The sequence below is a fragment of the Excalfactoria chinensis genome, chromosome 18 (assembly GCF_039878825.1).
Source record: "Excalfactoria chinensis isolate bCotChi1 chromosome 18, bCotChi1.hap2, whole genome shotgun sequence".
NCBI classification, from domain to species: domain Eukaryota; kingdom Metazoa; phylum Chordata; class Aves; order Galliformes; family Phasianidae; genus Excalfactoria; species Excalfactoria chinensis.
The window spans coordinates 2,446,424-2,471,323 of record NC_092842.1 but is presented as its reverse complement, the minus strand read 5'-3'; the positions used below and the strand labels follow the sequence as shown (position 1 = coordinate 2,471,323).

Here is a 24,900-nt window from a genome sequence, read left to right as displayed (position 1 = left end):
GTTTGTACAGGAGAGCTTGCAGAAATCTCAGCTAGCTGCTAACCGTGCTTTACTGATGTGGGCATTAAGGCACAATAAAATGGGTGTACTGAGGATTTAACACAGGGTATAAAACAGACAGTGCTGATCTGGTATCTGGGTAGAGGCACGGACAGAACATCCCCCTGAGGTCCCTCCCAGCTCTGTTATTCTACTATCTCATGATTCACCCAAGGATGGACAGTCAGCAGCAAAGCAAGCAGATGAGCTGATGTCTCCCAACCTTCTCTTTCCAACTCTACTCCCTAAAACCCATTCCATTTGCTGTTCAGTGTCATATGCTACATCAGAGAACAGCTGGACTAAGCTGAGAGATGCATTCCCTTCTTCAATTCAGCCACACCAGGCATAAATCTGAAGGAAGAAACATGCACACCAATGCATGTTGCCCACTGGGCTCCATCCTGACCCCATGGGTTAGATTGCTTTCCCGTCGGTTTCCCATTGCCTTACCAGAGGTTCCCCTTTGCCTTCTCCTAGGTTGCACCCATCCATTCCATAGGTTTTCCATTGTCTTCCACTAGGTTGCCCCTTGCTTTTGCCTTGCCTTCCCCTAGATTGACCCTTTCCTTCCCCTAGATTGACCCTTTCCTTCCCCTTGCCTTCACGTGGTATCCCAAGGCCTTTCTTGAGGTTTCCCTTTGACTTCTTTCCTTCCCCTAGATTGCACCTTCCCTTTCCCTGGTTTCCTCTTCCCTTTTCCTAAGCCTCCTCTTCCCTTCCCCTGGTTTCCCTTTGCCTAGCAGTGTAGAAAGCTCCCTGCTCCACATGGGACGCATGCAGGTCTACAGCGAGTTGGCTACAAGGAGATCTAAGCACCAGGGTACGGCCCTACACAGAAATAGACTCTCTTTTTTTTTTCTCTTTGCAGGATTTCTAGTTCTGAAAAACAAAAGTGCGCTTCATCTCCTTTTAGACAGACTGTCTTACCATGTGTCATTCTGTATGCCTATGCAATGCTCTGCCTTTGCTCGCTCTTTCCTAGAATCTTCAGAACTAGGAAAATGAAACCAGTGACAGCAGCCTCAAAGGTCCCAAACCTTTCCATTTCCCCTTAAAAACAACACTAAGAGGATGGGTGGTTGCAGTTCTCCCAACCCATTGCTCCCTGTGGATGCTCTCCATGGGGGCTGTGGTTGCTGAGCTGTGAGCTGCAGCGGGGCACGACCCCCACTATTTGTTTGCTGTATTTCCTCTCTGCCATTCTGCCCTTGTTGTGGTTTTAACAGTCAGTGACCGAGGTATCTCGGAAGGCTGTTTTGCCTCAATAGGCGTATGATGAATTGTTCTTAATTAGCTTGTGGAAATAATATAAGCCTGAGCGTTAAGCGCGCTTTGTTAGGGTTTTGACATCTTCTTTTATCTGTACATCTACAAATAAAATCAGGTAGATTAGCAGTCACTCGGAAATTGTTGTTGTGAGTCATCGGCTCACAACTGCTGTGGGCTGCCCGTCCCCATTGCCGTTAGTCACTGCCCACCCGTGGGCAGCTCGTGCTGCTGGGGGCTGGGCTCAGCCCCATTGAATTGCCTGAGGTTTGCTTCCCAGCTGACCCCTGTGGTTCCAGCATCCTCCCTTCCCCTGCAATTCCAACCTCCCATCCCTCTTGGATCTGCTGTGGCTCAAGGCAGAGCGTGAGCCATAACCACACGGCTGTGGAGCTCGTGCAGTTGTTGTAAGCACACATCCAGCCCTCGGATGGCATCAGGGCACCTGTGTGATGGATGGATATGGGCACCCGTGATCGGACCTCAGCAGCATTTTGGCCTCTGGCTCCCATTTAAGTGCCTTCTGTTAAAGACCAAGTCAAAAATCTGCTGTAAGTCAGTGGTGTGTCTGCTCCAGGCTCAGCACTGAGAGCCATCTCCGTGTGCCCACAGATGTGTGTTCACCTGTAATGAGCTAATTACGAGTAAAAGCTCACTGTGCCTATTGCAGCCAGAATGATCCTAAAGGGAAGGATAAGCCTGTGGGTACACACAGCAATGAGCCACATCCCATTGCCAGAAACTGAGCAGACGTAGAAGGGAAAAGCTGGATAAGTAGGAAAAGGATGGTCTGCAAAGGATGGTGGTGATGGGAGATGTGATGGCGTGGGGAGGCAGGAGGGGGGTGATAGGGTGGCACAGCGCTGGGGAGAATCACAGGATCACAGAAGGGCTCAGGGGGCCTTAAAGATCGAGCACGGTCGCCAAGCTCTCGATCGGGCTGCCCGGGATCCCACCTGCAGGCTGCTACAGGTAGCGAGGGAACCGGGGCCCGAGTTAACCTTAAGGCGAGGAAAAACCGACGGTGAGAACGGAACCAGCTGCGAAACGGGGCAGCTCTGCGGGGGGGGAACCGCGGGCGAGCGGGGTCGGGGGGCGCCGGGCCTGGCTCCGAACGGGGCCGGGGCGGGGTGGGGGAGGAGCCGGGGGCGGAGCCGGGCGGCGGCGGCGGCGGGCTGGGGCGGCTCAGTGCGCCCGGCGCCGCTCGCATCTCTCCGCTTCGCCTCGCGTCGCTTCGTCGCGGTTCTCCCGCGCCCCGGCCCGGCATGGCCGCTCCGCCGCGCCGCCGCTCCGCGTCTCCGGCCCCGCTGCCGCCGGTTCCGCCGGTGCTGTTGGTGCTGGCGGTGCTGCTGGGCGGCGGGCCCGGCGCGGTGGCGGCGGCGGCGGCGGCGTCGCGGGAACCCCCCGGTCCGTGCCGCGTGAAAACGGTCACCGTGTCCACGCTGCCGGTGCTCCGAGAGAACGACATCAGCTGGAGCGGAGCCCCGCCGCCCGCCGCCGCCGATTCCCGTCTGCTGCTCTTCGTCCGCAGCGAGCTGCCCGGCCGCGTCGCCGTGCAGGACGATCTGGATAACACCGAGCTGCCCTTCTTCACCCTCGGTAAGCTGCGGCCGATCCCGGCCCGGTTTCTGTCCGTAGCGCCCGCAGCGGCACCCGGCGCTGCTTCGCGGCTTTCCGTTCTTTCTCTTCTTAACAGAAATATCGCTGCTATTTTTTCTATCGGGGAGGGATTTCAGCGGGGCCTGAGAGCTGCCCGTGCTAACCCTGCGAGTCGGCGCTCCCTGCCAAGTGCCGCCTGCTGCCGCCCGTACTCGGGCTCAGCCCCGGGGGAGGCACCGCGGCGCCGGGATCTCTTGTCTCGGCAGCCCGCATTTCTGAACGCTTCGTCTCGGTGCTCTTCAGCTTCGTGCCCAACTCCCGTGATAGGCTGTTACGGAACGCCTGCCGACTTTCTCCCTGTTTCAGCCTTTGTGGGGAGGGGGATTGAGCTACAGATAGTCGCGTGGCCGTGCTTGGGTGTCCGGTACATGGGGAGGGGATGCCCCAGCTTCGGTCCGGTCCCTTTCAGCCCTTTGTGTGCCGTAAGCAGCGCCGCTCAACCCGAGCGAGCTGCTCAGAATTCTGCGTGGAGTGCTGGCTGTGTGCTGTGCCAGAGCGCCGGCGGCTTCTGCTGATCTCTTTAGCCAACAGCTTTTTGGTGTCTGCACGTCAGGTAATCCCTGCTGAACTTTGCGTCTGAGCTGCTGCTCGGCATTGCACTGCTCGGCTGCGTGCACTGGCTGCACGGAGCTGCTCGGTGTGAGCACGGAGCTCTGTGTCCCCTCGTGCAGTAACCGCCGTCCTCCAGGTGCAACGAACACCTGGCTGTGCCCCCCGCTGCCTCCCTCCCCCTCCACCCCCCGTGAAGCCTTCAAGCCTTCTCGTAGCAAATCCCTCCAATAAACAAGTTGGTGGCACTTCTCAAACTGAGCCTCTTCCATCCCGCCTTTGCCATGTGCCTCCAAAAATCCCCCACAACCCAGCTGCTCTATTTCAAGTAATGAAAGTGGGAACCCAAGGCTGGATGCGGCAGGAATGACGTTTGCTTTGCAGTGATTAAAAGTAACGACAAGTTTTGTGGTTCGCTGCCTTGAATTTCCCCATTAGAGCCCGGTTTCTTCAGGGTCTGGGTGTGAATTGGGCACTGATCTGAATATATCAGAAGGCAGAGAAACCCCGCTGCGTGCAGTGTAGGTTACAGCTCAAGTTGGAGGAGAGAAATGTGTCTTGATAGATCCGAGACGTGATCTTGTCTCACAAATCCTATTGCTTTGACTGACTGCTGGTACAGAGACCACGGCTTGGTCTGAGAAATCCCATCTCCTTGCTCGGGGTGCCGGTTATGTGTGTTCTATGGAAATAACAGGGCACGTTTCTTGCAAAGCTGTGTTTCTGTCGCTGTCACTTTGCGGATGTGAGACCCCTGGATGTGTAGTGCAGCTAAATGGGGCACTGGGGTGGCTGTTGTGGGCCTGAAAGCACTCAGTGGGATGCCATCCTGGGAAGGGAAAGCCCTCGTCCTTCCCCACAATGTATCTCATGGATTGCAGTGGATGCTCTGATAGCTCAGATCTGTTTCTTCCCATCTCCTGGGGTGGCATCTGAGGCTCAGGCTTAGCTGTGCTCTGGGTCAGTGCTTTGCAGGACTGCTGCTGGCCATGAAGTTTTGTGCTGTTTCTTTTCCTGCTGCTCCGTCTCCTAAACTGAGGACTGACCTGAGAGCTGCTGCTGCCTCAAAGTGGGCTCTTGGAGGTGAAAACTGTGCTCCTGGTGGGGGGATCAGAGCAGTCGCTTAGCTGGGATTGCTTTAAATACTTCCCTGTGCTGGGTTCTTTGGTAGTCCCCATTGATGGTTAATTGCTGATGTCTGCGTGTGTTGTTGGATGTGTTTGCTGGGTGTCAAGGCTGGAACAGAGGGAGATGTGTAAGGGCTGAAGTCCCACTGCTTTCCAGTGTGACAGAGGTTCCTCAGTGCCTCTGAGCCCAGGCTGCTGGCAGCTCAATGGGTGAGGCTGCAGTAGGGAGCTTTCCTACAACCCGTACTCAGTGCTGGCACTGTGGTATCAGAAGTGAAATTATCTGGGATAAGAATGTGATCCTGTCCATGTGCAGCACGGTGGCTGCTGGGCACTGCCCTCTCTCTGTAGCTGCCAAGCGCTGCTGCTTGCACTGCCCTGCTCCATCCCGGGGCCAAAGCCCTTCCAAAGCATTGCCCTGACACGGGTATGGGTTGGTTTGGGTGCTGTGGCTGCAGGAGGTGGCCTGTCCTCTTCTGGGTTCTGAGCCCCTTCGTGCTGCTGGAGGGTGGGGGTCTGCAGCCAGAGCCTCATCTGCAGCAGTGCAAAACTTCTGCTGGATTTGCAGACAGATGGGTGGAGGGAAAGGCTGCTTAGAGCCAGTGTGTGCTGCAAAGCAAAGCCAGGAACCTTCCTGGGTGGAGATGGCTCTGTCCTGGGGCTGTCCCATTGGGCACCTGTTTAAGCGGTGATGGAGGTCCGGTGTGGCCCCAAACTTTGTTCCCTCCTTGCAGTGCTCCTGGCTGTGGCAGCAGTGCCCGAGGGCGGCACTTAGGGCCCTTCTCTTCAGGTCTGAGCCGTGTGTTCCCTCTGTGGATGCACAAAGGATGGTTCTCCCTTTTCTCCACGCTTGTATTACTTGAAAATCACACAGCAAAGCGCGGTGATGGCAGGAAATGACAAATGTAACTTCGCCACCAGCGCATTATGAATTGCTGCGCATCCCCTTTCCTGAAGCAGCCTCCTGCCCTTTCCTTAACCTTGGGTACAGCCAATGCTTTGCGGTAGGATTTTTTTCCCCCCTGCCTCTCATTCTTTTGGTGTTACACAGCGAATGGTGCAGCGTGGCACTGACTTTGTTCCTGCTCGACGAGGCTGTGTGAGGTGTGTGCTGTGCTGCAGTCCGTGCCGTGCACCACGCAATAGCAGCATCCTGCCTGAAGTGCAGTTTGGGAGCGGAGCAGTTCGCTTCCACCCTCGTTTGGATGAGCTCTGTGTGCACACAGATATTGGGGGAGGAAAGAGGCAGGTAGACGTTTGCTGCTCTTAGCTGATAGTGGCTTACGTAAGGATGGTTTACTACTATGGTTTACTATGGCTTTGGCGGATGCAGTGTGCCTTACCTGTGCCGCTGGGGCTGTTGGAGTGGTGCTGTGCATCCCCTGCAGCCCATCCACCTGCATCCATCCCAATGCAGGTATCCCCATCCCAATGCAGGTATCCCCATCCCAATGCAGGTATCCCCATCCCAATGCAGGTATCCCCATCCCAATGCAGGTATCCCCATCCCAATGCAGGTATCCCATCCTGGAGCCATGCAGCTCCTCCAGCACTTCTCTTTTTCTCTCCGAACTTTTCTCCAAGCCATCTTGGAGAAGTTCTCTTTTTTTCTCTGGGATAAGAATGCATTAAAATAATGGAAAGCACTTAGTTCCCCGTAGATTGTTTGAATTTACTGCTTTTCTCTTTTTTTCCCCCTTTTGAGCAGACGTGAGCAGGGTTTTGCTGCCTTTTGCATTTGTCAACAGCTGCGGGTTTTGTGGAGCAGGTGGGGAGGCTGAGAGCTGCCTGGAACCCTGCTGGGAATGGAGCTTTTTGGTGCTGCTTTAAAGGAGGGCAGATCCTCCAGACGCTCGCCGTGCTGGGCAGAGGTTTGGTCAGTTAGGTGCTATTTTTTATTCTATATTGCACTACCCGAGGTTTAGGTCAGATCTGCATAGATGGGGACAACCTGGGGAGGGCAGTGGCACTGCAGCGGTACTGAATGCTGCGGTTGCATTTATCCCTGTGAGCTCTGGGAGGAGGTCCTGGGCTTTGAGGTCCCTTTGCAGTGGATGCAGGGGGGTGAGCACCTTGATAGAACCCACAGGGCTGTGGGCACAGAGGTGTTCGTTGGGGTGGATCAGCCTTGAGGTGAATGCTGACCCCAAAGCACTCAGTCAGATGTGGAATGTCCAGTACGGTCAGGTGGGCTTGCATAGGTTTGGTTTCATCTCCAGGAGAGACATTCCCAGCTCAAACTGGAATCTGTAGCTGTACTGGAAGCTGTACTTGGGGAATTGCTGCTTTCCTAGAGTACCCGTGTTGACCAGCTAGTGGCAACAGAAGATTAACTATAGCAAAGGCAGGCAGCGCTGCGCGGCACGGCTGGCGGCTGGAAGGCTGTGCTGGGATCCCCTGCTCTCCGTGGCAGCAGGGCAGTATGTGCTCAGTGCGGGAGGGCACTGCCTCCAAAATACCCTGCCTGTGCCTTTCTAAGCCCTGGGTATGGCTGTGAAGCTGGTCTGGTTGGCCAACAAACCTCGGGGCTGCCATAGTGATGGGGTGCTGCTGCTGGAACCCCCCTGAGCAGCAGGGCTGTGCTGGTGCAAGGGTAAGGAGTGCAGGCACGGGGCTGTATGAGCCAGGATGAGAACAGATTGATGTCACCTGTGGGAGCAGTGAGGGGCTGATCTCATGCTGCTGGCACATATGTTAGCAGTCACAGGTGGCTGGAGAAGCACCTCCCAGCACAGCAAAATGCCTGTTGGAGTGTGGGGGCAGGCAGGGGCTGGAGGCAAAAGGGGTGGAAATAGAGATGCTTTGGTTGAAGCCTTTCATTGACAACACTGTCCCTGCGGTGCAGCTCCTGCAATGGGATACCTCGACCAGCCCTCCTTGCTGTGCCGGCATCGGGCAGGGATCTGTCTGTGTGTAACCGGCTGAAGAAGTGGTGCCACTTAAAAGAATTGAATGCTTGTGCTGCTGCTCGGGTCCCGGCTAATTTGGTTAAGGTTTCCAGTGTCCAGACAGTATGGAGACACTTAATGGTATTGAAGAAGCAGAATGGTATGCGGAGGGGGTGAGCAGCCATCGAGGCTTCCTGCGTCTGCTCTGCTGGGTAGAGCTTTCTGGCAAGGAGATGGGGCAGATAGGAGCAGATAGGAGCAGGCAGGGGCTGGTGGGAAGGGAGGCACAAGTCCTGGGGGGGGGGGAGGCACGAGTCCCTCTGTTTCTCATTACCAGCTCCCTGCCAGTCTTACACCCCTCCCTCTGTGCCTCCAGCTCCGCTGTCTCCGTGCAAGACAAAGTCTGCATGAAACCAGACTGGCTTTGAAAGCAGCAGAGAAAGGGGAGAAATTTTCCATTAGCAGCATCAGCAGTAAAAGAGATTTCCCAGTCACCTGGTAACTGCTGTGTTTAGGAAGATTACGGGGCTGATGGGGTTGCTCCTGGGCACGTTTGTGAGAGCTGTTCTGGTAGGGACAGGGAGCAGCGGCCACTGGTTTTGGGATCTGGGACTTTTCTTTCTGTGGTGTTGGTGGGCTGTCAGTCCCCGAGAACATCCATGCAAGAACTCAGCTGTATTGCTGTCTTTGAGGCTTTGGGTCACATTCTTTTTCCCTTTCCTATTCCCTTGGTGGGACAGGAGGGGCTGAGGCTGTGGTGCCTGCTCCAATCATAGTTCTTTCTCATCTTCTGTACCTCTCTGCTGTATGAATTGGAGGAGTTTAAGCTCTGTGATGCCCAGTTTGCTGCCTGGGGGGTTTCTCCGTGGGTTTCTCTCAGTACTCTTGCTGGTGTCACTTTGCAATGGAGCTCTGTGTTTCCCCAAGGTGTGGGAAAGAGATGGAGGGCCCTGGGAGGAGGTGCCCGTGGGTGGGCTTTGGAAGATGATGCAGTGGCTGGGTGGCCATTCCCCTCCCTCTCCCATCCAAACTGGGCAGAGCAGGCTTCAGCTACACCCAAAGGCTCATTGATAGGTCTCAGTTCATTCTCATCTCCCAAAGGGCATGACGGTCCTGACTAGTGGTGGCCTTTGGGGTGTGAGGCTCTGAAGCTGAAGAGGAGGGATGCTGCAGAGGAGCTGCTCACAGCATTTTGGGGACCTGACAGGTGCATTTGGAGCAGGGAGACAGCCTGCAGGCTGCGGGGTGGGCGGCATCAGTCTCATCTGCACAGGCAGCCCACTGGGTGCGGCATCCCCATCTCTGGTGATGCTGAGTTAGCTCTGTCACACACACAGCCCCCAGGCTCTGGCTGAACTTCGTGTTCCAGCAGTAAAGCCGAGCTGGGAGCTGTGTGCTGTAACCAAGCCCACGGATGTAACACACCCGTCTTGCAGCACACCTTTCATCTCCAGGAGCTTTGCAGACGTGCTGTGCTGCAGGTGATGGAGTGCCATCGGTGATGGCTGCGGATGCTCCCTGCCTCATCCCGGGAACAATGTGGGGTCGGGTCTCAGCTCAGCGCTGCACTCACTTGTTTTTCCCTAAGCATGAGTTTCTTGGGAGTCAAAAGGAGAGCGGTGCAGCTGTTTGTTATGCAAAAGCAGTGAAGAAATATTCTTCCCGGGGGCAGTAGGAGTGGGTGGGGGTTCCTTTTTTGCACAGCTTCAACAGCTTTGGATGTCGGCAGCAGAAGCGTTCACAGGGGAACGTGCCCTCCACGCGGCCCCAGGAAGGTGGGTGATCCAGTTGGAGTGCTGAGAAATGGCTCCTGGCTGTAAGGGCAGAGTTCAGCTGTGGGGCGAGGGGCTGCTCTGGGGGCAGAGATCACGTCTTGTCACCCTGCATCCCCTTCCCAGGTGACACCTGCTCCTGGCATCCCCAGAGCTGCGGTGGTGGGAGTTTGAAGCGCTGTCGTTGGTGGCAGCGCCCAAAAATCCACATTGCAAGTGGGAGAAGTGGCACTAAAAGGAGCCGTCATCAGAGGCATATGCTTGAAAAGCTGAAGTTAGCTCGAATCTATTTCGGTTTGGAGTGGTGCTCACTTAGCCCGTGTTGTTTAGCAGTTAGTTTATGGGATGCGTTTTCCCATCCTGTGTCGCTCCTGCAATGTGTGCTGTCAAACTGTAAAATCTGAACTTGCCTTTGTTAGTACCCATTAAAAGGGCATCCCGGTGCACGGGAGATGGAGGATGTGTGGTGTGCAGCGTGGAGGGAGGTCGGAGCCGCTGCCTGTAGGGGCTGCTCACAGCCAGCGTGGGGGATCGCTTCACGGCAGCTTGCACCGTCCTGGGCTTTGCTCTGCTTTTGCAGCAGCTGGCCGAGCTGCCGAACAGCAGGCTGTGCCTTAAGCACGCTGTGTCCTGTGCCATGTGGGAATGGGGCTGAGAATCACAGTGGTAGCATCAGGGCAGGGTTTGGGCTTTGCTGAGGCATCCCAAAATTGAATGCTCTACCTAGAATGTGTGTGTCTGGGGAGTTGGTCTCTGCTGCCCAGGCTTGCTTTGCAGGCTGTTGTAAACCTGCCCCTCCTGAAGGGTTTTACAGCATGTTTCAGTGAGCCACTGAAAGGCAAAACAGGAAAATAATCGTGTTTGCAGCCCTGCTCCCTGCAGGGCAGCCCAGGGCGAGGTGAGGATGCAGGGTGCTTTGGGGGATGCTGCAGAAAAGCTGTGAGGTGAGATCTCTGCAGAGCGACCCTTTGGTGTTCCTCCTCTGCTCCTCCCCCAAAGCTGTATTTGCTCCCCACTGGTGAGGACCTGCATTTGGCTCTTGCAGCTCTTTGGCATATTGTTGTGCAGCCTTGGTGCATTTTTCAACCGACCTTGTTCTGCAGAGCCTCCCCTCCCTGCAGCGGGAATGGTGCACATCTGCAGCAGCTCCGTGGTCACCTCCCTGCAGGGTGGTATCCCACGTTGCTGTGTCCTACATGGAGCTGGCACGGGACAGCAGGGTGGCTGGGAAGTGAAGAAGTCCATGCCCTGACTGCGGCACCAGTTGCAAGCATTGCCTGTTATCGTGGGATTGCAGTTATCACTGCTTGTTCTGATTGCCTCTCTGTAAAACGGTTCTGAAGGCACCTGAGGGCAAAGCAGGAGGTGCTGATATTCTTCTTTTGCTGTTGTTGGGTGAGGGAAGGTTTGGATGGAAGAAAAGCTTTGCTGCTTGTAATGGTGCTTCTCACCTTGTCTGTAGCAGCTGGAGGGCATGGATGCTGGGGAGTGAGCTGCAGCTTCCCTGGGACAGCTGGGAGTGTGTTGGTCAGCCTGCTCTACTTCTTGCAAATCCATCCTGATACCTGCAGGGCTGGGGAGCTGCCCAGGGAGCACTATCTATGCTTGAGGGAGGACTGCAGTAGGAGCAGGGTCCTGTTGTCTGTGGCCCAAGAAGATGTGATGGAGCTGGTGGTGCTCCTGGAGCTGGGGTGCGGTGGGAGCAGCTGGGCTCGTTGCGGTTCAAGCTGGTCTGAAAGCTGACAAATGCAAACAAATTTTTCACAGCTGTTTAGCAAGCATCTGCATAATGGATTAGTCAAAGGACAGAATCTGAGCTGTGGGTGGAGGGGGGAGGCTGCAAATGGCCTCCTGCAGTCCTGGGCTGCTCTATCTGGGGCAGGGGCTGGCTGTGAGTGCAGGGTCAGGAGGAGCAGAGCGTGGGGAGATCCCAGCTGCTCACGGCCTTCTCCAGAGACTTCTCTATAGAGTTCTCCATCTCCACAGCCTCTGCTTTGGTTCTCCTGTCTGAGCTGCAGGCCATCGAGTCATGGAATGCCCCAAATTGGAAGGGACTACCAGGGATCATAGAATCGTTTGAGCTGGAAAGGACCTTTAGAACTCATCTTGTTCAATTCTGCAATGAACAGGGACACCTACAGCTTGATCATAGAAGATGGAAGGAGCCCATAAGGATCACTGAATACCAATTCCCAGCTCCACTCAGCACCAACACCCAAACCCAATCCCTATGTCCAAGAATGGTGTCCCAGTGCTCCCTGAGCTCCAGGCCTGCTGCCCTGGGAGCTGTGCTGGGGTACAGCCTTTCTATGCCATCCCCCTTGGTGCACCCCACTGGGATGCAGGACTGAAGATGACATCTGTGGTGTGTGATGGGGTTGGATAGCACAGCTGGGCACCCATCTGTGCTTCTTGGCATTTTCTTTTCCTTGACCTAAATGCATCGCTGTGGGGGTGATGGGTTTGTGTTGCTGTTAAGCTCTAGTTTCCATTGTGTGCTCTCAGATACCCAGTGCCTCTGAGGCTGTGCCCTGTAATTAAAAGCCATCTATTATGATGTCTGAGGGGGCTGTGCTAGTTTCAGGGCCATGAGCCCTGGCCCGCTGCAGAAGCGCTGTCAGGCAGTTCCTTCATCAGAAAATAGGCACCAAAAATTCTTCTTCCACCCCCAACTTTGTCTTCCTGCCAGTCCTGGATTCCAGGTTTATTTTGGGGTCCTTTCTTTTGGGTTCGGGTGGGTGTGCGGGGAGTATTTTTTGCCATGCGAGTCTGACAGGCCCTCGGGGAGGATGAGTGGGTGCCTCGGAGCATGAGGGAGAAGCTTGGCAAGTGCTTCATTTCCAGGGATCTCTTTGCATTTTTGGCTGCAGCTGCTTTTTTATTCCTGCTGCTCTTCAACTTCTGTGGAACAGCTCAGTGCCGCCCCAGCAGCACCGCCGTCCAGGAACTGTGCTTATCCTGTTCCTAGAAAGCTTGGCCATGGATCCTGGGCAGGTCCTGATGTTCCCCCACCGTTGCCAACCTCTGCGTTGTGATGGATGGGGCAGCCCTGGGCTCTCTGTGCCTGCTGCTTGCAAATGTGAGCATATATTGTGTACCAGCATGGTGACATATTGCCTTGGTGGCTTCTGGAGGAGGGGAGAGTGGAGATGTTGGACGCACTGGTTTGCAAAGTGGGGCTGGGTGGTGGGACGGTGCACTGGTAATGTGGTTGGGACTGGGAATCGTAGAGACTTTTGAGTTGGAATGGACCCTCAAAGGCTACCTGGTCCAATTCTGCTGCCATGAAAGGTAGAGGGAAGGCTCTGCATTGTGCCCTTGCTGCTGACTCACAAGGTGACCTTGACTGAGTGAGCAGTGTGTGCTGCTCAGTGCACAGCAAGAAGAGGAAGATGTGAGTGGGGGGAGATGTTATGTGGGCTAAGCATCCTGGGATGTCCCCATTGCCCATCTAATGGCAGCAGCTCCCCCAGGGGCTGATGGGTCTGGCTGTGGTGGCACAGTCCCATTAGCAGTTAGGGTACTTCTGTGCTTTTCCTGTACTAAAACCACTCAGCATTGTTTCAAGTTCCCCTCCTCCCCACCATGTGCACAGCATCTCCTGATCCATGCTGAGGGGTAACCTTAGCAACTCTGCTTTGGGAGGTGCGGGGATGCATGCAGCTGCCTTGCACAAGACCCCAGGAGTGTTTCTGTCCCTGAGGTCACTGCAGAGCCCACCCTGCAAAGCAGCATGCATGCGAGGAGCTGCATCTGTGCTGCTTGTGCTTTCCTTGCTGATGGCTGGTTGCACTGCCTGGTGCTGCAGCCCTGGGGAGATATGGGAAGGGAGTGCTGCAAAAATAGTGGGATGCAGGAGCCTGCCTTCTGCTCACCCCGTCCCATAGGTGCAGGCAGTAGCCCTTGGCTACTCCAAATGCTGCTTGGAATATATTTTTTTTCCCCTTGTTATTATTTTTTATAGCAGCTGGGAGTGAGCCAGGGTGAAAATGAGCCGAGGCCACTGAAGGGAGATAAGCTGAGACGTAAACTGTGATTTTCTGCCCTGTGAGCCCTATGCATGGATTTCATCTTTTAATGGAAGTGCAGTAAATAAAAGCCATTTTCACAATAAGCTGAGCAACAGGTCATAAGCGTCTGAGCCACTGAAATTGATAGAAGTGAGCTAAGCGTAACAAATCTCCCAAAATTGCACCAGACTCCACTTGTATCTACTCCCTTCCTGCATCTCACCAATTACAGCAAATGGCAATTATTTCTGAGCCACAGATTTCTCTGAATAAAACCTCACTCAAACCGGAGATGCTTTATCTTCTTTTTTTTTTTTTTAAATACATTTGTGCCGGAGGAAAAACCCCCGATGGGGAGAAATCCCATTTGATGGGGTTTTCCCATGCAGGCAGTCAGTGCTGGCCCTGCATCTCGTCCTTGTTGGGATGGAGCATCACAGTCACCATCCCTCAGCCCTGCTTCTTCCCTGTGCACAGCAGTGGGGTTGCTGAGCGCTGCTGGAGATGCTGATGGATGAGTGCCGTGAGACAGAGGGTGCAGGAGGGTCTGTGGGCTCTGACTGATGCCATCAGTGCTCCCTTATCAGATAACCCAGGTGAAGCTGGGCGGTCTCTGCCTGGATTTCTCTGGGAGTTGTAGATGAGCAGCCTCAGCTCCCCAGGATGCTGTGGATTGCAGCTCCCCCTGCGCTCCATGGAGCCTCCTCTGAATGCAGATGGCCCTGCTGCCCTCTGCTCGGTTTAGCAAGCACTCTCTTTGTTTCCTTCTGCCTTAACCAGCTGTAATCCGTGCCCAGCTGTGCCTCTTACTGGGCAGCCATTTATTTTCCTTAATCTCTTATGAAGCACTTTTATCATAAGCTCTCCTAAAATCTGCTGAAATTAGACCCTCTACATCATCCTCCTCTGTTCTGAAGCCTTTCCTTGGCTGCCTGTACCACCAGGCTGCCTGGTGCCTCTCCTCCATTGTTCCTTATGGAAGTGGTGCTGCCCTGACCTGCTCAGGTTGTGCTGCATTGCCTAATGTGTTGGCTGACCCTGGCTCAGAATAGCCCCTTTCTGGCACAGCTGCTCATCTGTCTCCTGGAGGTGAGCTCTCCCTGCTGGGACAGGTTGCTCTCAGTTGATAGGGACATCACCTTCTGCATCTGCTTGGAAAACTGGACTTTAGAGAGGTCAGAATCGAGAGTGAGGGTTAATGTTCTATATTGTTTAGACCAGAGCTGTTGCTTTCATGATCTGATGCGCTCTGGCCATTCTAGGAGTGTTGTTCTAGGAACAGTGGCTCTGACCATGGAAGGAAAAGTTTGTACCTTTATATATGAGTGTATGTGTATTATATTTAAACATGTTGGCTAATCCATTGCCAGTAATTGTTATTGGTTACACAAATTACTGGCAATATTGCTGTGACTGTATTACAGCTTAAATTCTCACTTGATTGCCAGCACATAATTTTTTAGCAAATAACTAAAGCATTCCAACTTAAACATTGTCACAGTATCCTTTAAATAGGCAAATGAGGTAATTACAATCTCCTTGGATAATGGGATGGCTTCTACCTATAGTGGGCACATAGAGCATCTTAGTGATTTCAGCAAGCTTCACTGCTCTGCCTGTCCTTAAGTGGTAGTTCTGTAGAGCTTAAAAAGTATCAACTTTGGGTTGATGGGGAGCTCTGTGAATGGGAGGGAGAGAATGGAGCAGGTGGTGTTTGGGTTGGGGAATGTTGCTGTGTTGTGTCCTGGACACTGGGAAGGACCTGGCTCATAAGTTAATTGTGCTTTGAATCAATGCATATTGCAGTAGGTGAGTCTGGTGCAGTAGGTTGGTCAGTGTCCAGCCCTCAGAATTGGGAAGGTGTGTGAGCTCTGCAGCTGAGGGGCACCCACAGCCAAACCTGTCCTGCTGGGTGCTGGCCCCTTTCCCCCCATGCTGCTGTTTGCTCCAGGAAGGAATGCACAGCTGCAGAGCGAGCCCCATGGCCATACCTTGCTGTGCTCACCACCTCTGATGATTGTTCATGTAGGAGCACGCCTGATTGCTGACAGCTTTCAGGAGTTGTGGCACAATTGAATCAGTTCCCTTTCAGAGCATAGAAGCCCTCCAGATTGTAATCACGGACCATTCTCCATCTCTGTGTTTTGCCCAGCAGGCAGCTGCCTCCAGTGTGCTCCTCCTGCTCCTCCCAGCCCGCTCCCTCCCTCCTGGGATGCTTTTGCTCCTCTGCCCCAGTTCCAAACGCTGAGGTCCCTGCAATGGGCCGGGGACCAATGCTGTCTGCCCAGAGTGAGCCGATGCACTGAGAGTCAGCAAGTCAATGGAAAATTGAGTGTAGAGAGAATTAGGGCAGCAAGGCATAATAATAAAACCTATTGCTGTTGAAGCCGAGCCAGGAGAAGCTATAGAAGGAGGGCTGGGTGCCAACTCGAGGGAAAAAGTATGATTCAGTGTGGCCCTTAGCTCATCCATCTGCAGGCTGGAATGGAGATGGGAATAGGTTTTGGGGGCATGCAGGCATTGGGAAGTGTTGCAGAGCCCTGTGCCATGCCTAGAGCTGGGATGAGGTGTTGGGGACGTGATGCTGAGCCCTCTGCCATGTCCATAGTGGGGGAAGGCTGGGCAGGAGGCACCTCCAGCACAGCAGGGTATACAGGGGGATGTGGGGCTGCCCTGAGGCTGCATAAAGCCTCGCTCCCCTCCTGCAGCCCCGTGCCTGCAGGTTTTGCAGCCTTGTTCTGCTTAACTGTGGTCTGGATGATGTCAGGAACTGCTCTTCCTCTTCCCCGTAGGGTTTGGGGTGGTAAAACTGAAAAGAAATATCCAACGGAGAACAGCTTGAGCGTGGTGCTGCGCACAGAGCTTTGTTTTTTGTTGCTCTGGCAGTACTCAGCATGCATGCCTTTTTTCCAAGGGGGAAATCTCCAACTTGTTAAACAGGAGATGCCTGAGGTCCATGGTGTGAAGGGCTGGGTGGGAATTGCTTTGCAGTGAAGCACCTGTGCCGTGAAGGCTCTGAACGAGTGTGTGTGCTGAAGAGCATCCTGTAGGCTTCAGGGGCTGCTTGCTTTGCTGTGATCCCTCCCTTTGGAAATAAGGGCTGTACGAGAGTGGCAGTCAGATGGAAAGCAAAATGTGGAGCCCATCTCTGTGATCCTCCTCCCCACAGTCAGCCCCAACAGAGGCTGCTGAGCATGGGCTCAGCTCTCACAGCCGTGTTATCATCTGCCTATAGGCTGCTTTGTCTCCGAGGCTTTCAAACTTTCCTTTGTCCCAAGAAGTAAATTGCAGGCAACCAGCTAGAACGTGCTTTCCTCAGGGATCCGTTTTCCTCGGCAGATAAACAGGATTTGGTTAGGCATTGAGGTCTCTGCAGGCTCCTCAGCTCTCCCCCTGTACAACTGGTGATTATGGGCTGCAGGATGACACGTGTGCCTGGGGACCCCCTGACCGAGCTGGGAAATAGGGCAGTGGCTGGGGAAGCACAGGCATCCTTATTGCAGCATCCTTATTGCAGCATCCTTATTGCAGCATCCTTATTGCATCCTCCCAGCATCCCGTCTGCACCTCGCTGCATCCTGCAGCATCCTCAGCTGCACGCACGGATGATGCTGCTCTCACTGGGGGTTTCCTCAGGGAGGGCTTCCAGGTGAGGGAAGAACCAGCCCTTGTCCTGTTCTAGAGCCTCACATGGCCCCAACTCCAGCTTCAGATGACGGCTGTGAGTCGGTCCGGGTGGAGGAGCTCATATATCCTTGTTTCCCTAAATGAAGGATGCACTCAAGCAATTGAAAACAACTTCTGGGACAATCTCGTTCCATTATGTCTAATGGAATTGGGTATACGTGGTGCGTAGTGTGTGCTGATATCTTAGAGAAACAAAGAGGGATTTTCCCATTATTCAGAGAATGGATGAGACGTGAAATGAACTCCTCAGAGGCGTTTCAGTTTGTCACAATAGAGCAAAGTGAGTCACATTTGGAGGATTTGGGAACAAAATGTGTGCAAGTTTGCATTCCCCATGTTTGTGTGTTCCTTCCTCTTTATCTCCCTCCCCCCTCCTCCCCCTTTTCCTTCTTTTTCTGTTAAAATTTGGCAGCAACAACCCAAAATCCAAGGACATTCCTTACAAAGAGATGACCCTCTTGGCTTTGTCCCTTGCTGTCCCCAGGGTGGGCTGGAGCTCACGGCTGTGCTGTGGGTTCCGAGCTTTGCTCCTGGCTGCTGATGCAGGAAACCACACAGGTTCCCAATGGAAGCATCAGCAGGATGACCTGAAATGGGCTTTATTTGCCATTCTGTTGGTGAGCCCAGAGGAGATGTTGGGTTGTGTCTTAAAAGCTGGCAGTGACCACAAGGACTGGTGAATGCAGTGAAGCAAAGCAGAGCATCTCAGCTCTCCAGAACGCAGCAGCTGGAGCACACCAGGAGTACCTGAATATCCTGTTGAGCTGCAATAATTAATCTCATATTGATAAGTAAGCTAATGAAATCAATGAACTATGGGATGTTGTATGGGCATTGGTGGGATTGCTCAATGCTTGCCGGCCAGATAGGAACCAACAAAGCTTTCCTCATTGTTTTCCACTCAGACTGTTTGTTTCTATTGAAGAAACAAGGGAAGGAAAGGGGTGAAGGCTCTGTTTGTACCCTTGGGCTGGCTGGATTAGAATTAGAAGGGTAATTTTACTTGGAAACATTGTTTCCAATGTCTGAATTCCAAGAGGTTTTGCTGTGCAATGTTTGGCTGATTCTGCACTGTTGTGTTTTTTGAGGGCTGGGATGGGGCTGGAGATGCAGCACAGACAGCAGCTCCCCTCCATCACCTTGTGTTGAGTTCAGAAGGGATGTGGAGTCTTAGTTTCATGGCACCAAACACTGTAGTTTGTTTCTCCATCGGCCGCATCACTTAATTTTCTCCTGCAAAAGCCTGAGAATAAGGCCCTGATAGGAGAAACTTAATTAGAAAGAGACATAAATCTCTTCCATTGCCGTGCAAGTGCCCGGCTTCATCCCTGCTCCTTCCTTCTTTGGGTCTTTGTGCTGAGCTCCTCTGCTGCACCCTGACGAAGAGCTGCCTTGAAACTCGCAACTCTTTAAAGGGCTGTTTCCTGACTTAACAAATCAATGCATTAAAGTCTATAAATATTTAATCCCTGCTCGCCCTCTGGAGGAGCTCCATACCTGCTGCCTTGCACTTCTTCCCCTCTGTGCTGGGGTGAGAACCCTCCCCATGGTACCCCATAGCACAGCTGCCCTATGGCATCCCGCTGTCTGTAGGGGAAGCCCTCAAAGACCATAAAGAGCATGGGAAAGCCTGGATGGTGTTTTTTAGATGCGAGTTAACTGGCAAGTTGCATGGCATTCCCAGCAGGTTTAACCCTGGAGCTTGTAAGGGTGTGGGAGTTTTGTTTCTAAGTGTTCTCCCATCTGCTTGAGGTGCTCAATGGTGATCTTGGCCAGATAAAGAGTCTTTGGGAATCATAGACTCGCCTGTGTTGGAAGGGACCCTTAAAGGTCAGATAAATCCCACTCCCCATCCCACCTTCCAGTCCCCACCTGTTGTGGGAGCGTGGCTCACCCATAGCCCTCATTTCTGTGCATGCTGCAGCCCTGAGCTACAAAACACCAGCCAACACCCAGGCAAACTCTATCAGCTTCTGCTGTAGGAACCTTGGCCGGGTGTCCTGTTGCCCATGAGTTGTCTGCAATCTGCCCTGTTGTAATTCCTGAAAGCAGGACAGATGCCCAATAGATGAGAACTTCTGGGGGCTGGCTGTGATGTGGGGATGCAGCCTGCAGGGAGGTGCGTGGGATCCATCCCGTGCTAAAAGCCACGAGATGCCGATCGTCTTGAATTCACCCCACTCCCTGAAATGGAAAGGAAATTCCAAAACTCTCACCGTGACAACCCTGACACTTCTGTTCCCATTTGCTCTGAAATTACCTTTCAAATATAGTTCAATCCTTCTCCAACAGAAGATCTGTCAGAGAGAGGCTCTTCCAGGACAGCTGAAAAGGAGAGAGAATGCTGCAGCATCCCTCGGAGGGAGCTGAACGTGGCACATCTCCGCTCCCAGTGCCGTGCTGTGCTCTCTCCTCCTGCAGCACGAATCCCAAAGGGAGGCAATGTTCTGAGTATTGTAATTTGATGATAATAATTCAGCATTTACAGAATCTTCCATCTTTGAATAACAAAGCATGTCAGGTTAAAAAGAATGTGATCCCCGCTGACAGGTGGGGGGGGATGAGAGGTGAAGTGACTTTGCTGGCTGAGCTGAGCTGCAGATCTGGGGGTGAAAGCTGCATTTTGGGGCTTCGAGTTGTAGGGTTTCACCTTCCTGCATTGAGAAAGGAAGGGGAGGCTGTGCTGGAGCTTGGGAGAGGAAGGGATGACATTGTTCATCTGCAAAACAAACAAAAGCAAGCTCCTGAAAAATGATCCCGCTGCTTTCTGATGACATGTGAAATGTCAACGCTGGAGAGAGCAAGCAGTTTTTGCACCCCTGCCCTTGGAGAAGTGTTCAGACATCCGCATGGAAGCAGAGTCCGTGTTATCATTATACCTAATTGTTTCAACTCCTCCTTATCTGCATGGCTTCCCCTCTGAGATGACCGAGTGAGGGGATATGGGAAGGGGAGGGGACAGTGAGTCAAACCCCGGGACTGGAACGGGAATTGTCTTTAATTAAAGTGCTGCAATGCTGTACTCACTGAGGTGGCTCAGCAAAGCATGGATTGAGGTGCATGGTGGGCAGCGTCCTGGCAGGCTGGGAGCAGAGTTTGGAGATGGGTGCTGATCGGAGGCTGCTTCTTTCTGAGATCTTTGTTAAATGCTCCTGAATTAGTGGAGCTGCCTGCAGGCCGGCTGCTGGGCACTGGGAGGGATCAGGGCCGGGTGCATCTCTCCCTGCTCCAATGCCTCCGGCTGCGTTCTCGCATCCTGCTGCCTGTTTCAGGCATGTGCTGCCTCTTCTCATCCCTGTGCTCTCATCACAGAATCATTAAGGTTTAAAAAGACCACTAAGCTCCAACCCCATCCCAAGGTGTTCACTGTCCACATCCCTCAGTGCCACATCTCTGCAGTTCTGGAGCACCTCCAGAATGGTGATTCCACCGCTCCCTGGGCAGCTGTGCCAATGCATCACCACTCTTAAGGAGAAGAAATGTTTCCTAGCATCCAACTCGAACCTCTCCTGGTACAACTTAAGTCTGTCCCTTCTTGTCCTTTGCTGTTACCTGGGAGCAGAGGACGACCCCCATCTCACCATAACCTCCTTTATTGCTGGGGTACACAGTGATGTTGCTGTGGTGTGTTGTGGGGTTTAAGGAGCCCGGCATGGAGAAAGAGGGGGCCCGGATTGGGCATCCAGGCTGCAGTGCTGGTGAGAACACACATCCCTGCAATATGCAAAACACTTGCAGGAGCAATGGGAATTTCTGCCTGACCTCAGCTGGTGTGATCAACTGATGCCCTGAAGCATGAAAATAAATAGCTCTGACTCATAAGAACAAGTGGTGCAATTACTTTAGCTCGGATAAAATATTTGTAAGTATCTAATCCTTTCCTGTACCGTGTGCAGAAGCGAGCACTTATCTCCCTGCTGTTCCCCTTCCCCACCCCGTGCTCTATGTACAGTGCCTTTGCTCCCGCAGCAGTGCAGGGAGGGATGCTGTGACCCCACAGCCACCATTCACCGCATGGAAGTTATTCTGTCCATCCCATGCAGCTGAGGGCAGGGCAGGGGATGCTAACAGTGGTCAGCCCTATTGAACACCATGCAGAAGGCTGACTGCGGATTGATTTATGCACAGGGAGCTGTGTGGGGTTGCCTGTGGTTATGGGGCTGTGTGTGGGGTGTGCTCACCTCTGGGGTCTCCAACCAGGCTACCCAAAAAGGGACCCCCCTGTGCTGCCTGCTGCCTTGCCCTGTAGCTCTTTGCATTTGCCTGGTAACGTCCCAGGCTGTCTTTGTGCTCTTCTTGCAAAGTACAGAGATTTTTCTGACTCAAACATCTTATGTTTCTTAAGAAGTATTTTTGTCCGACACTGATTTAATGGTTCTTTTCCTCAAGCTTCCTTTCCCTCTCAAGCACTCCTTGTTTCCGAACTAATTGTCAAATGAACATTAAGTTGACAGCAAAACATTTTAAGTGGTTGTTGTTGGTTTTTTTTTCCCTCTCAATGCTTTCAGCAAACAGAAAAATGACTTAATCACATGGCAGTGCCCTGATGTCCAATCTGCCTTTGGTTGTGCTATATTTGGACAGATGTACGTGGCAATACGTTCCTCTTTTTTTTTTCTCCCCTCCTTTTTCTCCCAGTTTCACAGTCAGCAGGAAAATAGCCCTGACTTCAGCTGTGCTATTGCAGGATTAGCATCTTGCCAGGACCTGAGCTGTGCAGCTGGAGATGTGCAGGTAGTGGGTTTGAGGTTCCCTGCAGCACCAGGGTGAAGGACTTATTGCTGGATGGGGACTGAGTGACACTGGGCTGCTGCACCTGAGCTGCTCTGAGGCAATCTGAGTCTACAGAGCTAAAAGTAAGGATGCTGGACTGCTGTTCGTCATCCTCCTTCCAGCCCTCATCCCGTGTTCCTTAGGGTAGTGGTGGTGGTGGGACTGTGGGGTGATGGGACATTGGATGTCAGTAAGGAGAGCTCCATGCTGGGAGATTCATGGTGGTGTTAGGGCTTTGCTGGCCTCGTAATGCTGCAGGTGGGTTTCTGCATCTCAATGTAGTTGAAGCTGCACCTCAGGTACTGTGTTCAGGTTTGGGGCTCCTCACTACAAGAAAGGCACTGGGGCCCTGGAGCCAATGGAGGGGTGAGAGGTGATGGCCTTAACTGCAGGGATGAGGCTGTGTGATGAGGGCTTGGGGCACACGTTGGGCCAGGTTTCTCTGCTTGGCAGTTAGAGTATTCCTGCCAGGTACTCCAAGCAGGGCTGGAAACCAAAAGTACCTGTGACACACACAGACTAATTACCATGGGCTGCCCCTGGAGAGCGGCTGTGAGCAGAGCTGTGCATCCTGTATCTCCATCACTCCCTGGGAAGGAAACAAAACCAGGCTTGTACCCGCGGTCCCTGCGGACACGGGGAGATGTGTGGCTCAGACTTGATTGTATTACGGTCTGCTGCCGTGATATTAAAAGCATTTAATGAACACATTTTGGGCGTGCATCGATGTACCAGCGCTCTGTTTGCTTTGGGAGGGAGGTGCTGAGGTTCCTGGTAGAACTGGTACCCTGAGGGAGACAGCACACCCTGTCACTGGGCTGCCACCAGTTTCCCATAGAACTCACTTCCCGGGCATTAAGGGAGGAGACAATATCCCATAGTGCCTACGTTGTGAGCCTGTATGTCATATCTGTGGGGCTTTTTGTTTCCTTTCAAAATGGAGCTCTGTCAGTCTGCCTGTCTTAGGCATCCCAAAGGTTGTGTTTTGCCATGTAGCAGGATTATTTCTTTGGCTGTCTTACTGATAAGAAGTGACAAGAGTCTCCATATGGCACTTGTCAGCCTTCCCTCTAAAATGCAAGTAGCCTTGGAAGACTTTGGCTTGAGCAAAGCGTGCCCTTCCAACAGAAACCTATTAGCTGCTGCTTTTACTTTCCTCCCTCCTCCGCCCTTGTTAGAATAAAGTACTTTGCATGATTTTCCCCCTTGTTTCAGCCAACAAACATGTTTGTTTCTCCTTAATTACCCAGGTGTCAATGGGGTGCTTCATCACTGTCTCTCCTCAGCCGGTTCCTTTTCCTTTCCACGGGTAGCAGCTAATCAGAAGCCTGGATTGCAAATCCTGCAAAATCCTTAAGACTTGAAACTGGAAAGTAACCCAAAAGTGACCTTGAAATGACTTTCCGTGTCCATGGAAATTAAAATTAACTGGACTGATTTGACTGGCCTGAGGGGAAGAAGGTATTTTAAAATAAGAAAAAAAAATAGTAATCTGACAAATGAGCCAGGAAAGTTTTGAATGTCTCAGGTGAACAGGAACATTAGAATATGCATCAGTTATAAATGCTGGAGCGCGGAGTGCCTGGAACTGTTGGAGGAAATAATCAGTGGGTTTGTAGGAGATATGAGGATGTGGCCGTGGGAGCTGCTGCTTATTCTGGTGGCTCTGGAAGTGTGTTGCACAACTGCAGAGCGTTGGAGGGGTGTGCAGGTGTTGGTTGTTGTGAAGCTTAAAGTGGTTCGTGCAAGGTCATGGAGGACGGTCCTTGCTGAAGTTGTGGGTTAGTCCATATCCCTAATCCTGCTTCCTCTGTATGGATGAACAGCTGGGATGGAGGTGGCTGGAGATGTGCATAGGGTTGGTCCTATTGGGGTTTCCAGCAGGCTGCCCAGGGAGGTGCTGCAGTCACTGTCCATGGAGGTGCTCAAGAACTGTGGAGATGTGGCATTGGGGCATGTGTCAGTGGGCATGGAGGGATGGGTTGGAGTTGGACTCAGTGATCTTAGAGGTCTTTTCCAGCCTTTGGGCTTCGATGCCAAGCAGCCAGAATTGCAGCATCTGCAGGCAAAAGGTGTTGGTGTGCTCACTTGGAGAAACATGGGTTATGAAGGAGAACTGGGGTTACGTGGCAACCTCTGTTTCCCTGTTGTCAGTCCCATGACTGCCAATGGCCTCGTTTGTCAGTTTTGAGGTTGGGCAGCAGCCTTATCTTGACAAGAGAGAGAGATTTAGAGCTCTGTAATCCATGCTTGTCCATCCTAATTACTTCCCTTATCAGCCTTCAGGAGAGTAAGTTCACAATGGTAATTAGTCCCTCGAATCCCACCCTGTCTGAATAATTAACAGACAGTTTGAATAGCAGGGAGGGGGGAAATTGCTGTTTTGGGCTGGGAAGGTCCTTTTTGGGTGGAGAGTAACACAGATTTCTTAAGCAATCAAACACTGTCTGCAGAGGGCAGCCTGGGGAGGCACTCATGGCTGCAGGATGATGACCAGGAGGAGCGTGTTGCATTTGTGTTTGCATAGCATGAGCTGTTCCAGAGCAGGGAGTGCTGGTGGGGCAGCATCGAGGTTGTGAGCTCCTGTGGCTCGGTTGGGTCCACCTGGAGCTGGAAGCAATGCCATTGCTGCAAATGAGCCCATTCATCATTGCTGGTGGTAGAGACGCAGCACAAAAAGAGGGCAGTTTGACCTAATGCTGCCCTAGAGCAGCTGCAATTACTGGAGTATAATTCATTTCAAATGGATCCAGAGATTTCTTTCCATTAACATCCAGAGCCAAATAGAGGATTCCTGAGCTGAGCGGGGGGAGGCTGCATGCTGCAAGGGCAGGGCTGGACCTGGCAGGACTCCTCCATGCTTCCCTGGGTAGGCACCACTTGTCATTGCTGCTGTTTAAATGAGCACCTTAACACAGGTGGCATTATTGGGTGTGATGTGATGATGATGAAGGGCAGCCAGCGGTGGCAAATCTCTTGCAGAAAAGCTTAATGTTCATCTTTTTCCAAGTGGAAGGGCTTACATTCATAAAATGTGGTTATTCCAAGCCAGTGCGTTGTTTTGTGTCCAGAAGTTTGCAGGAGATAGAAAAGTGTGACTGGAAATGACTCATCTTTCATTGATTTT

General features: G+C 52.8%; 1 protein-coding gene across 3 annotated transcripts in view; it reads left to right on the top strand.

The window, feature by feature from the left end:
• Positions 1–24,900, top strand: part of ASTN2 (astrotactin 2) — a 273,672-nt gene that overhangs the window by 42,779 nt on the left and 205,993 nt on the right. For 2 of the 3 annotated variants that reach the window (XM_072353116.1, XM_072353114.1), the window contains exon 1: positions 2,559–2,907. The exons of the other annotated variant lie outside the window; for it this stretch is intronic. In XM_072353116.1, the coding sequence (XP_072209217.1) occupies positions 2,574–2,907 (334 nt within the window). In that variant the 5' untranslated portion in view covers positions 2,559–2,573. Of the gene's footprint in view, positions 1–2,558; positions 2,908–24,900 lie in introns of those variants that run through there. 3 annotated transcript variants of the gene reach the window in all.